Here is a 15,254-nt window from a genome sequence, read left to right on the forward strand (position 1 = left end):
TTGTCAATGTCATCCGTGTTTATGAATACAACGTGCGAGAGTTGACTGTTTTCTAATGTGTGTGCAGTGCCAATGAAGAAAGGTGCATTCTGGGATGTGCAGTAACGTTGTGTTGTATTGTAGAGCTGAGCCCAACAGCAGACGGAGAGGAGGAGGGGGGAAGTCCCACAGGGAAAGGCCCAACTCTGACAACTTTGACCGTTACCGGGACAACGGGCCGTCGAACTCTTCTACGTCGTGGGCGGGGCAAGAGAAGGACTGGGGCGTGTCCCGTGGTGAGTCTCGTCCAGTGAAAGGCCAAGTGGGCAGCGGCCCAGGCTCGGGGCCACACCTCCAAAACGGTGACTCGTCAACGGAACACCGGACAGGGCCAATCAAACAACAGAACTACTCCTCTGGTCCCGCCCCCAGGGAGAGGGAGGAGCCACACAACAGGAACAGCACTAACCCCGCCCATAATAACTCCAACACCGCCCCTAAGAAGAGAACGGGGCAGGTCAAAGGGCAGAGGTCAGACCAGGGGCAGGTCAAAGGGCAGAGGTCAGACCAGGGGCAGGTTGGGACCATGGAGCCTGCAGTGGCTCAAGGCCTGGGGAACTTGAAACCAGGAGACCAGGTTCTAGCCCTCTACTGGGAAGACAACAAGGTACAACTATATTAACACTGGAGTCATGGTTAGATAGATGGGAGATAGATGGGAGTCATGGTTAGATAGATGGGAGTCATGGTTAGGTAGATGGGAGTCATGGTTAGATAGATGAGAGTCATGGTTAGGTAGATGGGAGTTACGGTTAGATAGATGGGAGTCATGTTTAGATAGATGGGAGTCATGGTTAGATAGATGGGAGTCACGGTTAGATAGATGGGAGTCATGGTTAGGTAGATGGGAGTCATAGTTAGATAGATGGGAGATAGATGGGAGTCATGGTTAGGTAGATGGGAGTCATGGTTAGATAGATGGGAGTCATGGTTAGATAGATGGGAGTCATGGTTAGATAGATGGGAGTCACGGTTAGATAGATGGGAGTCATGGTTAGATAGATGGGAGTCACGGTTAGATAGATGGGAGTCATGGTTAGATAGATGGGAGTCATGGTTAGATAGATGGGAGTCATGGTTAGGTAGATGGGAGTCACGGTTAGATAGATGGGAGTCATGTTTAGATAGATGGGAGTCATGGTTAGATAGATGGGAGTCACGGTTAGATAGATGGGAGTCATAGTTAGATAGATGGGAGATAGATGGGAGTCATGGTTAGATAGATGGGAGTCATGTTTAGATAGATGGGAGTCACGGTTAGATAGATGGGAGTCATGGTTAGGTAGATGGGAGTCATAGTTAGATAGATGGGAGATAGATGGGAGTCATGGTTAGGTAGATGGGAGTCATGGTTAGATAGATGGGAGTCATGGTTAGATAGATGGGAGTCATGGTTAGATAGATGGGAGTCATGGTTAGGTAGATGGGAGTCATGGTTAGGTAGATGGGAGTCACGGTTAGATAGATGAGAGTCACGGTTAGATAGATGAGAGTCATGGTTAGATAGATGGGAGTCATGGTTAGATAGATGGGAGTCATGGTTAGATAGATGGGAGTCATGGTTAGGTAGATGGGAGTCATAGTTAGGTAGATGGGAGTCATAGTTAGATTAGAGTCATGGTTAGATAGATGGGAGTCATGGTTAGATAGATGGGAGTCATGGTTAGGTAGATGGGAGTCATGGTTAGGTAGATGGGAGTCACGGTTAGATAGATGGGAGTCACGGTTAGATAGATGGGAGTCATGGTTAGATAGATGGGAGTCATGGTTAGATAGATGGGAGTCATGGTTAGATAGATGGGAGTCATGGTTAGATAGATGGGAGTCACGGTTAGATAGATGGGAGTCATGGTTAGATAGATGGGAGTCATGGTTAGATAGATGGGAGTCATGGTTAGATAGATGGGAGTCATGGTTAGATAGATGGGAGTCATGGTTAGATAGATGGGAGTCATGGTTAGATAGATGGGAGTCATGGTTAGATAGATGAGAGTCATGGTTAGATAGATGGGAGTCATGGTTAGATAGATGAGAGTCATGGTTAGATAGATGGGAGTCATGGTTAGATAGATGGGAGTCATGGCTGTGTGTAATGACACCTCTGTGTGTAGTTCTACAGGTCCAGGATAGATGCTGTGTGTAATGACACCTCTGTGTGTAGTTCTACAGGTCCAGGATAGATGCTGTGTGTAATGACACCTCTGTGTGTAGTTCTACAGGTCCAGGATAGATGCTGTGTGTAATGACACCTCTGTGTGTAGTTCTACAGGTCCAGGATAGATGCTGTGTGTAATGACACCTCTGTGTGTAGTTCTACAGGTCCAGGATAGATGCTGTGTGTAATGACACCTCTGTGTGTAGTTCTACAGGTCCAGGATAGATGCTGTGTGTAATGACACCTCTGTGTGTAGTTCTACAGGTCCAGGATGGATGCTGTGTGTAATGACACCTCTGTGTGTAGTTCTACAGGTCCAGGATAGATGCTGTTCATCCCTCTGGTCTCACGGCCGTCGTGGTCTTCACGGAGTATGGAAACTGTGAGGAGGTCCTTCTACACAACATCAGACCGGTCAGCACGGACTTCTGGGTAAGTATCTATGGACTACAGTTGCTCTGTAGTCAACTCAACTTTCCACACATCCTCTCTCCTCTCCAGCTTCTCAAACCGTATTGGAGGAGAATGTCCAAAGCCCCCCCTCCCCCACCCCCCACCAACCCCTAGTCCGTCTCCTCTCCAGCTTCTCAAACCGTATTGGAGGAGAATGTCCAAAGCCCCCCCTCCCCCACCCCCCACCAACCCCTAGTCCGTCTCCTCTCCAGCTTCTCAAACCCTATTGGAGGAGAATGTCCAAGGCCCCCACCCCCCCCACCCCCACCCCTAGTCCGTCTCCTCTCCAGCTTCTCAAACCCTATTGGAGGAGAATGTCCAAGGCCCCCCCTCCCCCACCCCTAGTCCGTCTCCTCTCCAGCTTCTCAAACCCTATTGGAGGAGAATGTCCAAGGCCCCCCCTCCCCCACCCCCCACCCCTAGTCCGTCTCCTCTCCAGCTTCTCAAACCCTATTGGAGGAGAATGTCCAAGGCCCCCCCTCCCCCACCCCCCACCCCTAGTCCGTCTCCGGTCAGTTGCTCTAATATCATCTCATAAACCAGCGCAGTGTATTCGCAGTGTCTTTAGTCCAGAGTGCAGATCTAGGATCAGGTCCTACCTGTCAGAACGGCGGAGGGAGGGAGAGAGAGAAGGATGGAGGGAGGGATGGGGGGGATGGAGGGAGGGAGGGAGGGGGGGGTGGAGAGAGGGACGGAGGGTAGCCTAGTGGTTAGAGCGTTGGACTAGTAACCGAAAGGTTGCAAGTTCAAACCCCCGAGCTGACAAGGTACAAATCTGTCATTCTGCCCCTGAACAGGTAGTTAACCCACTGTTCCTAGACCAGTTAACCCACTGTTCCTAGACCAGTTAACCCACTGTTCCTAGACCAGTTAACCCACTGTTCCTAGGCCGTCATTGAAAATAAGAATTTGTTCTTAACTGACTTGGCTGGTTAATAAATAAAGGTAAAATAAAAAAGAATAGAATCGTATTCAGTATGATTTAAAATAATGAACAAACTGATGGTAGGTCTGTATGTGTGGTGGCAGAAGGAAGAGGAGGGGTTAGACTACCGGCGCGGGGGAGACGGGCAGCCTCGGACCACCACGAGGACGCGGCCCACGGTCCAGTATTACCAGCCGCCCAGGGCCAGGGACTGACTGACCACATCATGACTGAGTTACGGTACGGACTGGTTACACCTGGGCACTACATGACTGAGTTACGGTACAGACACAACACCTGGACACTACATGACTGAGTTACAGTACAGACACAACACCTGGACACTACATGACTGAGTTACGGTACAGACACAACACCTGGACACTACATGACTGAGTTACAGTACAGACAGGTTACACCTGGACACTACATGACTGAGTTACGGTACAGACACAACACCTGGACACTACATGACTGAGTTACGGTACAGACACAACACCTGGACACTACATGACTGAGTTACAGTACAGACAGGTTACACCTGGACACTATATGACTGAGTTACGGTACAGACTGGTTACACCTGGACACTACCTGACTGAGTTACGGTACAGACAGGTTACACCTGGACACTACCTGACTGAGTTACAGTACAGACACAACACCTGGACACTACCTGACTGAGTTACAGTACAGACAGGTTACACCTGGACACTACATGACTGAGTTACGGTACAGACACAACACCTGGACACTACCTGACTGAGTTACAGTACAGACACAACACCTGGACACTACATGACTGAGTTACAGTACAGACACAACACCTGGACACTACATGACTGAGTTACGGTACAGACACAACACCTGGACACTACCTGACTGAGTTACGGTACAGACACAACACCTGGACACTACATGACTGAGTTACGGTACAGACACAACACCTGGACACTACCTGACTGAGTTACGGTACAGACACACAACACCTGGACACTACCTGACTGAGTTACAGTACAGACAGGTTACACCTGGATACTACATGACTGAGTTACAGTACAGACACAACACCTGGACACTACCTGACTGAGTTACAGTACAGACACAACACCTGGACACTATATGACTGAGTTACAGTACAGACACAACACCTGGACACTACCTGACTGAGTTACAGTACAGACAGGTTACACCTGGACACTACATGACTGAGTTACGGTACAGACACAACACCTGGGCACTACATGACTGAGTTACAGTACAGACACAACACCTGGACACTACCTGACTGAGTTACGGTACAGACACAACACCTGGACACTACATGACTGAGTTACAGTACAGACACAACACCTGGACACTACCTGACTGAGTTACAGTACAGACACAACACCTGGACACTACCTGACTGAGTTACAGTACAGACAGGTTACACCTGGACACTACCTGACTGAGTTACAGTACAGCCACAACACCTGGACACTACCTGACTGAGTTACAGTACAGACACAACACCTGGACACTACATGACTGAGTTACAGTACAGACACAACACCTGGACACTATATGACTGAGTTACAGTACAGACAGGTTACACCTGGACACTACCTGACTGAGTTACGGTACAGACAGGTTACACCTGGACACTACCTGACTGAGTTACAGTACAGACACAACACCTGGACACTACATGACTGAGTTACAGTACAGACACAACACCTGGACACTACATGACTGAGTTACAGTACAGACACAACACCTGGACACTATATGACTGAGTTACGGTACAGACAGGTTACACCTGGACACTACATGACTGAGTTACAGTACAGACACAACACCTGGATACTATATGACTGAGTTACAGTACAGACACAACACCTGGACACTACCTGACTGAGTTACGGTACAGACACAACACCTGGACACTACCTGACTGAGTTACAGTACAGACAGGTTACACCTGGACACTACATGACTGAGTTACGGTACAGACACAACACCTGGACACTACATGACTGAGTTACGGTACAGACACAACACCTGGACACTACATGACTGAGTTACAGTACAGACAGGTTACACCTGGACACTACATGACTGAGTTACAGTACAGACACAACACCTGGACACTACATGACTGAGTTACAGTACAGACACAACACCTGGACACTACATGACTGAGTTACAGTACAGACACAACACCTGGACACTACATGACTGAGTTACGGTACAGACACACAACACCCGGTCTACGGGCCCTGGTCTATGGGTTAGTCCTACGGTTCCTGGTCTATGGGTTAGTCCTACGGTTCCTGGTCTATGGGTTAGTCCTACGGGTCCTGGTCTATGGGTTAGTCCTACGGGTCCTTGTCAATGGGTTAGTCCTACGGGCCCTGGTCTATGGGTTAGTCCTACAGGCCCTGGTCTATGGGTTAGTCCTACGGGTCCTGGTCTATGGGTTAGTCCTACGGGTCCTGGTCTATGGGTTAGTCCTACGGGCCCTGGTCTATGGGTTAGTCCTACGGGTCCTGGTCTATGGGTTAGTCCTACGGGCCCTGGTCTATGGGTTAGTCCTACGGGTCCTTGTCTATGGGTTAGTCCTATGGGCCCTGGTCTATGGGTTAGTCCTACAGGCCCTGGTCTATGGGTTAGTCCTACGGGTCCTGGTCTATGGGTTAGTCCTACGGGTCCTGGTCTATGGGTTAGTCCTACGGGCCCTGGTCTATGGGTTAGTCCTACGGGTCCTGGTCTATGGGTTAGTCGTACGGGCCCTGGTCTATGGGTTAGTCCTACGGGTCCTTGTCTATGGGTTAGTCCTACGGGTCCTGGTCTATGGGTTCGTCCTACGGGTCCTGGTCTATGGGTTAGTCCTACGGGTCCTGGTCTATGGGTTAGTCCTACGGGCCCTGGTCTATGGGTTAGTCCTACGGGTCCTGGTCTAAAGTAGTGTACTGTATTGGAAATGTAGTGCTATTTTGGACACATGTCCCATTCTGAGAACCACCCCGCTGACCGTTCACACTAGACCCTCCCTCCCTCCCTCCCTCCCTCCCTCCCTCCCTCCCTCCCTCCCTCCCTCCCTCCCTCCCTCCCTCCCTCCCTCCCTCCCTCGTTCCCTCGTTCCCTCGTTCCCTCCCTCCCTCCCTCCCTCCCTCCCTCGTTCCCTCCCTCCCTCACCCCCTCCCTCCCTCGTTCCCTCCCTCCCTCGTTCCCTCCCTCCCTCCCTCGTTCCCTCCCTCCCTCCCTCCACACAGTTAGTCAGTAGCTAGCCTGAGGGGCCTTATCGTTAAGTAAACAGCCCCCAGAGAGCAAACAGCAGCCGTTACCGTGGTTACCAGAGCTACGTCACGATAATATGATCGGTAGGGTTTGTTTGTTTTATTGACAGAAAGATGTTTTACTCCCCAAGGCTGGATTGATCTGGGTTCAAAGCAGTGTGAACTGAACACAGGGTTGATGCAAGGCTGGATTGATCTGGGTTCAAAGCAGTGTGAACTGAACACAGGGTTGATGGGGGTTTGATGAGGTGATCTGATGAACTGAACACAGGGTTGATGCAAGGCTGGATTGATCTGGGTTCAAAGCAGTGTGAACTGAACACAGGGTTGATGGGGGTTTGATGAGGTGATCTGATGAACTGAACACAGGGTTGATGCAAGGCTGGATTGATCTGGGTTCAAAGCAGTGTGAACTGAACAGGGTTGATGGGGGTTTGATGAGGTGATCTGATGAACTGAACACAGGGTTGATGGGGGTTTGATGAGGTGATCTGATGAACTGAACACAGGGTTGATGGGGGTTTGATGAGGTGATCTGATGAACTGAACACAGGGTTGATGGGGGTTTGATGAGGTGATCTGATGAACTGAACACAGGGTTGATGGGGGTTTGATGAGGTGATCTGATGAACTGAACACAGGGTTGATGGGGGTTTGATGAGGTGATCTGATGAACTGACAGTCTGTCTGTTTCCTTTTCCTCCCTCAGATGGAATCCACAAAGGATCCCAGAGGTCGACGCATCTGACCTCAAAAAACCCACATCTTTCTTCTCTCGGGGGTTGCAAAATTCCCGCGACTTTCCCAGTTTTTTTTCCCAGAAATCCCTGTTTTGGAGGATTCCACGTCCTTATTTGTTCCCTCCTGATTCCACAGAATCTTTCAACTGTGGATTTCTGAAAAACGGACTTTTGGGAAAGTTAGTGGGATTTTTTTCTCCTCTTCACCAAAATACACGATGACCGACTCTTCCTCTGTGTCTTCCTCTGACTCTTCCTCTTCCTCTGTGTTCACTTTGTGTCTCCATATCAAGAAGTGTGAAACATTCAGGAAAAGGGCTTGTTGCTCAAAAAAGAGGCTGACGACGAGGACTCTAGCTAACAGACTTTGGGAAGCGCACAGACGCTGAACACGGGGAAGATTTGTAAAATAGTTTATTGTTGGACGAATAAAAATACTGCTCCTGTTTCCATGGTTTTTATTTGTCTGATTTGAAATCTCTTGTCCAATGAACTGTCTCATGTTGCACCCTTAATGTCTCAGTACATGTGTTCCTGTCTGACAGCTCAGTCTGTTACTACGGTCCATGTGTTCCTGTCTGACAGCTCAGTCTGTTACTACGGTCCATGTGTTCCTGTCTGACAGCTCAGTCTGTTACTATGGTCCATGTGTTCCTGTCTGACAGCTCAGTCTGTTACTACGGTCCATGTGTTCCTGTCTGACAGCTCAGTCTGTTACTACGGTCCATGTGTTCCTGTCTGACAGCTCAGTCTGTTACTACGGTCCATGTGTTCCTGTCTGACAGCTCAGTCTGTTACTACGGTCCATGTGTTCCTGTCTGACAGCTCAGTCTGTTACTACGGTCCATGTGTTCCTGTCTGACAGCTCAGTCTGTTACTACGGTCCATGTGTTCCTGTCTGACAGCTCAGTCTGTTACTACGGTCCATGTGTTCCTGTCTGACAGCTCAGTCTGTTACTACGGTCCATGTGTTCCTGTCTGACAGCTCAGTCTGTTACTACGGTCCATGTGTTCCTGTCTGACAGCTCAGTCTGTTACTACGGTCCATGTGTTCCTGTCTGACAGCTCAGTCTGTTACTACGGTCCATGTGTTCCTGTCTGACAGCTCAGTCTGTTACTACGGTCCATGTGTTCCTGTCTGACAGCTCAGTCTGTTACTACGGTCCATGTGTTCCTGTCTGACAGCTCAGTCTGTTACTACGGTCCATGTGTTCCTGTCTGACAGCTCAGTCTGTTACTACGGTCCATGTGTTCCTGTCTGACAGCTCAGTCTGTTACTACGGTCCATGTGTTCCTGTCTGACAGCTCAGTCTGTTACTACGGTCCATGTGTTCCTGTCTGACAGCTCAGTCTGTTACTACGGTCCATGTGTTCCTGTCTGACAGCTCAGTCTGTTACTACGGTCCATGTGTTCCTGTCTGACAGCTCAGTCTGTTACTACGGTCCATGTGTTCCTGTCTGACAGCTCAGTCTGTTACTACGGTCCATGTGTTCCTGTCTGACAGCTCAGTCTGTTACTACGGTCCATGTGTTCCTGTCTGACAGCTCAGTCTGTTACTACGGTCCATGTGTTCCTGTCTGACAGCTCAGTCTGTTACTACGGTCCATGTGTTCCTGTCTGACAGCTCAGTCTGTTACTACGGTCCATGTGTTCCTGTCTGACAGCTCAGTCTGTTACTACGGTCCATGTGTTCCTGTCTGACAGCTCAGTCTGTTACTACGGTCCATGTGTTCCTGTCTGACAGCTCAGTCTGTTGCTACGGTCCATGTGTTCCTGTCTGACAGCTCAGTCTGTTACTACGGTCCATGTGTTCCTATCTGACAGCTCAGTCTGTTACTATGGTCCATGTGTTCCTGTCTGACAGCTCAGTCTGTTACTACGGTCCATGTGTTCCTGTCTGACAGCTCAGTCTGTTACTACGGTCCATGTGTTCCTGTCTGACAGCTCAGTCTGTTACTACGGTCCATGTGTTCCTGTCTGACAGCTCAGTCTGTTAATACGGTCCATGTGTTCCTGTCTGACAGCTCAGTCTGTTACTACGGTCCATGTGTTCCTGTCTGACAGCTCAGTCTGTTACTACGGTCCATGTGTTCCTGTCTGACAGCTCAGTCTGTTACTACGGTCCATGTGTTCCTGTCTGACAGCTCAGTCTGTTACTACGGTCCATGTGTTCCTGTCTGACAGCTCAGTCTGTTACTACAGTCTGTGTTCCTGTCTGACAGCTCAGTCTGTTACTACGGTCCATGTGTTCCTGTCTGACAGCTCAGTCTGTTACTACGGTCCATGTGTTCCTGTCTGACAGCTCAGTCTGTTACTACGGTCCATGTGTTCCTGTCTGACAGCTCAGTCTGTTACTACGGTCCATGTGTTCCTGTCTGACAGCTCAGTCTGTTACTACGGTCCATGTGTTCCTGTCTGACAGCTCAGTCTGTTACTACGGTCCATGTGTTCCTGTCTGACAGCTCAGTCTGTTACTACGGTCCATGTGTTCCTGTCTGACAGCTCAGTCTGTTACTACGGTCCATGTGTTCCTGTCTGACAGCTCAGTCTGTTACTACGGTCCATGTGTTCCTGTCTGACAGCTCAGTCTGTTACTACAGTCTGTGTTCCTGTCTGACAGCTTAGTCTGTTACTACGGTCCATGTGTTCCTGTCTGACAGCTCAGTCTGTTACTACGGTCCATGTGTTCCTGTCCTTTCTCAGGCAGCTCATTTGTTGCGTTCAGCGAAGAGGCTCAGAAGAGGAGGAGGTTAATGTTTGTTTCTGTCTGTCTGTCCATCCGCCTGTCTGTCTGTCTGTCTGTCCGTCTATCTGTCCATCCATCTATCCATCCATCCTGCTAGATAGGTTTCTATATTACTGCCCATCTATTATTCATCTATGCTCTGATGGAGCTGCATTGAGCTGGGGAATATAGAATATCAGGTGTCCTCTCAAACCTTAACCTCGTCTGTCCAATGTACCTCTCAAACCTTCACCTCCTCTGTCCAAGGGATCTGGTGGGTGTCCTCTCAAACCTTAACCTCGTCTGTCCAATGGACCTCTCAAACCTTCACCTCCTCTGTCCAGTGGACCCTGGTGGGGCAAATTGAAATGAGAGTGGAGGTGAGCAGGTTGGGATACAGCCATTGAAACAAATGGCTGAATAGCCCTGTGTCCAATCATGGCTGAATAGCCCTGTGACCAATCATAGCTGAATAGCCCTGCGACCAATCATGGCTGAATAGCCCTGTCCAATCATGGCTGAATAGCCCTGCGACCAATCATAGCTGAATAGCCCTGCGACCAATCATGGCTGAATAGCCCTGTGTCCAATCATGGCTGAATAGCCCTGTGTCCAATCATGGCTGAATAGCCCTGTGTCCAATCATGGCTGAATAGCCCTGTGTCCAATCATGACTGAAGAGCTGCGGTGTCCAATCATGGCTGAAGAGCTGCGGTGTCCAATCATGACTGAAGAGCTGCGGTGTCCAATCATGGTCAAAGAGCTGTGGTGTCCAATCATGGTCAAAGAGCTGTGGTGTCCAATCATGGTCAAAGAGCTGTGGTGTCCAATCATGACCGAAGAGCTGTGGTGTCCAATCATGGTCAAAGAGCTGTGGTGTCCAATCATGGTCAAAGAGCTGTGGTGCTCAATCATGACTGAAGAGCTGTGGTGTCCAATCATGACTGAAGAGCTGTGGTGTCCAATCATGGTCAAAGAGCTGTGGTGTCCAATCATGGTCAAAGAGCTGTGGTGTCCAATCATGGTCAAAGAGCTGTGGTGTCCAATCATGGTCAAAGAGCTGTGGTGTCCAATCATGGTCAAAGAGCTGTGGTGTCCAATCATGGTCAAAGAGCTGTGGTGTCCAATCATGGTCAAAGAGCTGTGGTGTCCAATCATGGTCAAAGAGCTGTGGTGTCCAATCATGGTCAAAGAGCTGTGGTGTCCAATCATGACTGAAGAGCTGTGGTGTCCAATCATGGTCAAAGAGCTGCGGTGTCCAATCATGGTCAAAGAGCTGTGGTGTCTAATCATGGTCAAAGAGCTGTGGTGCCCAATCATGGTCAAAGAGCTGTGGTGTCCAATCATGGTCAAAGAGCTGCGGTGTCCAATCATGGTCAAAGAGCTGTGGTGTCCAATCATGACTGAAGAGCTGTGGTGTCCAATCATGACTGAAGAGCTGTGGTGTCCAATCATGGTCAAAGAGCTGTGGTGTCCAATCATGGTCAAAGAGCTGTGGTGCCCAATCATGGTCAAAGAGCTGTGGTGCCCAATCATGGTCAAAGAGCTGTGGTGCAGGTCCACTGGACAGGTGCTCTCTCCCTTTGTAATCTGCAAAATAACATCTCTCCTCCAGCGGTCTCTATTACAGGAGGAAGGATCATCTTACTCTTCTGAGCCGCTTCGCTGAACGCTACAAATGAGCTTTCTGTCTGTCCGTCTGTCTGTCTGTCTGGCTCTGCCTGTCTGTCTGTCTGGCTCTGTCTGTCTGGACGGACGGACGGACGGACAGAGATGGACAGAAACATTCAGATGGACAGTCAGACAGACAGACAGACAGGCAGACAGACAGGCAGAGACAGACAGACAGACAGATAGACATGCAGAGACAGACAGACAAATAGACAGACAGACAGATAGACAGATATATAGATAGATACATAGACGGACAGACAGACAGACAGAGACAGATAGACAGACAGAGACAGATAGACAGACAGAGACACAGACAGACAGACAGTGCTGAAAGTGGAGTGGCGTGGTCAGAGCAGGCAGAAATCCACTGTTACAGATGAGCTGTTTAAAAGGAAGAAGTCTTGGTTGGTTGGAGACTGTATTGATTTGGGAGGAATTGATTCCTCTTGCCATTGAACGCAGGGCCCTAGTGACCTACTCTACGAACTTTTTAGAACTTTGGCAGGGAGCAGTCGTGTTGTGAAATACAATAGTGAACAGTAGCCTTGATTGAATTTGATACTATGACTCATAGAATACTAGAATTAGGAATTAGAATACTAGAATGGATTTGAAAGGTACTATGACTCATATAATTAGGAATTAGCATACTAGAATGGATTTGAAAGGTACTGTGACTCATAGAATTAGAATACTAGAATGGATTTGAAAGGTACTATGACTCATAGAATTAGAATACTAGAATGGACATGAAAGGTACTATGACTCATAGAATTAGAATACTAGAATGGATATGAAAGGTACTATGACTCATGGAATTAGAATACTAGAATACTGGATATGAAAGGTACTATGACTCATAGAATTAGGAATTAGAATACTAGAATGGATATGAAAGGTACTATGACTCATGGAATTAGAATACTAGAATACTGGATATGAAAGGTACTATGACTCATGGAATTAGAATACTAGAATACTGGATATGAAAGGTACTATGACTCATGGAATTAGAATACTAGAATACTGGATATGAAAGGTACTATGACTCATGGAATTAAAATACTAGAATACTGGATATGAAAGGTACTATGACAGAATAAAAGGTCAGGGAGGTGGTCGACCATAATCAGCCAGTATGAATAAGTCATCGCACACTGGCTGAACAATTTTGTTTAATGTTGAAGTTCGTAAGGTGCACATCAGTGGCTTGTATGAGGCCTGGAAATGCTAAACGTGTTTGTTTATTATCGGTCGATTACAGTTTATTCGGTAAGTATTCAGACCCCTTCCCTTTTTCCACATTTTGTCACCACAGTTGACAGTGCATGTCAGAGCAAAAACCAAGCCATTAGGTCGAAGGAATTGTCCGTAGAGCTCCGAGACAGGATTGTGTGGATTTCTGTAGCATTGAAGGTCCCCAAGAACACAGTGGCCTCCTCCATTCTTAAATGGGAGAAGTTGGGAACCATCAAGACTCTTCCTAGAGCTGGCTGCCCAGCCAAACTGAGCAATCAGGGGAGAAGGGCCTTGAGCAGGGAGGTGACCAAGAACCCAATGGTCACTCTAAAGGAGCTCCAGAGTTCCTCTGTGGAGATGGGATAACCTTCCAGAAGGACAACCATCTCTGCAGCATTCCACTAATCAGGCCTTTATGGTAGATTGGCCAGACGGAAGCCACTCCTTAGTAAAAGGCACATGACAGCCCACTTGGAGTTTGCCAAAAGGCACCTAAAGGACTCTCACACAAAGAGAAAAACAAGATTCTCTGGTCTGATGAAACCAAGATTAAACTCTTTGGCCTGAATGCCAAGCGTCACATCTGGAGGAAACCTGGTACCATTAATACGGTGAAGGAGGCTGGTGGCAGCATCATGCGGTGGGGGACTGGGAGACTAGGCAGGATCGAGGGAAAGATGAACGGAGCAAAGTGTAGAAAAATCCTTGATGAAAATCTGCTCCACTGCGCTCAAGACCTCAGACCAGGGCGAAGGTTTACCTTCAAACAGGACAACGACCCTCAGGACACAGCCAAGACAACGCAGGAGTGGCTTCTGAATGTCCTTGGGTGGCCCCAGCCAGAGCCCGGACTTGAACCCGATCGAACATCCCTGGAGAGACCTGTAAATAGCTGTGCAGCGACCCTCCCCATCCAACCTGACAGAACTTGAGAGGATCTGCTCACAGCGTTCCGAACAATCTCTGCAGCACTTTATGGTAGAATGGTAGATGTTTCTTTTATGTTCCTGCATCAGTTAAAGACAGGAAACGCATCTCCTTGTGTCTGGTACTGCCATTCAATACAATTAGAACTGGTTTGGATTTCTCCCTCAACAAAATGGCTGCCATTTTCATACCATTCTAGAACTGTGAGGGTTTATGACATAGCCTCTCTGGTAATTCTATAGGATCTCTATGGGGAGAATAACATCTGTGTGGAATCAACCTCCAACCCCAGATTTGAGGTTACAGAACATCTGATTCTAGAGACCATTGTCTTTAGGTGTTGGAGATCAAAACAACTAGAAGGTTTTATCAACACACATAATCTAACACTCAAACACGTTCTACATTTTCATTTAGTAAAATAACGTTTGTCCTTCCTCCTCTCGATCAGGACAAAGCAGGTTCAGAAGTTAATTCCAACTCACCAGCGCAAATACATGACACACACTATATCTGGATTAACTCCTGAAGTCTCACCATAGTTTATTACCACTTTAGCAGACAGTTCCAGATAACGGAAAACCCTGGAGGGGCTCTCGCTGTCTTATTTAATCTCCACAGAGTTATAGTTGAGTTGGTTCAAACATAGGTTAATGACCCTCTTTGTTTACTTAACACACACACAACACATTCCTCTCCAACCTAGTTGTAATGGTGTTTATTATGTTTAATTACTCCTTGTTCATGCTACATAATCTCTTTCTTAGGAAATAACATTATTAACATCTGATATTGTAAAACAGGGTAGAGTTTAATTCGTTTTTCATTCTATTTAAATGTAGATATTGTTTCGTCATTATTCATAAAATTCCTAACAATAGTGCATTACTGTAGACAGGAGCCTTATGGACCCTGGTCAACAGTAGTGCACTACATAGTGTAGTTAATGGGGTGCTATTTCAGCCTCACTCCCGGGAAGCTCTGACACTCTTACTCTGCACTGCTGGGTGGTCACTGGTCCCTCTGACTCTCTCTCTCTCTCTCTCTCTCTCTCTCTCTCTCTCTCTCTCTCTCTCTCTCTCTCTCTCACACACA

At 48.0% G+C, this 15,254-nt stretch overlaps 1 protein-coding gene across 5 annotated transcripts in view; it reads left to right on the forward strand.

Annotated features, from left to right (window-relative positions):
- Window positions 1–8,043, forward strand: part of tdrd3 (tudor domain containing 3) — a 59,755-nt gene extending 51,712 nt beyond the window's left edge. For 3 of the 5 annotated variants that reach the window (XM_031820799.1, XM_031820800.1, XM_031820804.1), the window contains 4 exons: window positions 124–646; window positions 2,501–2,626; window positions 3,677–3,812; window positions 7,563–8,043. In XM_031820799.1, the coding sequence (XP_031676659.1) occupies window positions 124–646; window positions 2,501–2,626; window positions 3,677–3,787 (760 nt within the window). In that variant the 3' untranslated portion in view covers window positions 3,788–3,812; window positions 7,563–8,043. The other 2 variants (XM_031820801.1, XM_031820803.1) reach the window with 2 other exon arrangements.
- The last annotated feature ends 7,211 nt before the right edge of the window (window positions 8,044–15,254 follow it).

This window comes from Oncorhynchus kisutch, unplaced genomic scaffold (genome assembly GCF_002021735.2).
Source record: "Oncorhynchus kisutch isolate 150728-3 unplaced genomic scaffold, Okis_V2 scaffold3667, whole genome shotgun sequence".
Classification (NCBI taxonomy): domain Eukaryota; kingdom Metazoa; phylum Chordata; class Actinopteri; order Salmoniformes; family Salmonidae; genus Oncorhynchus; species Oncorhynchus kisutch.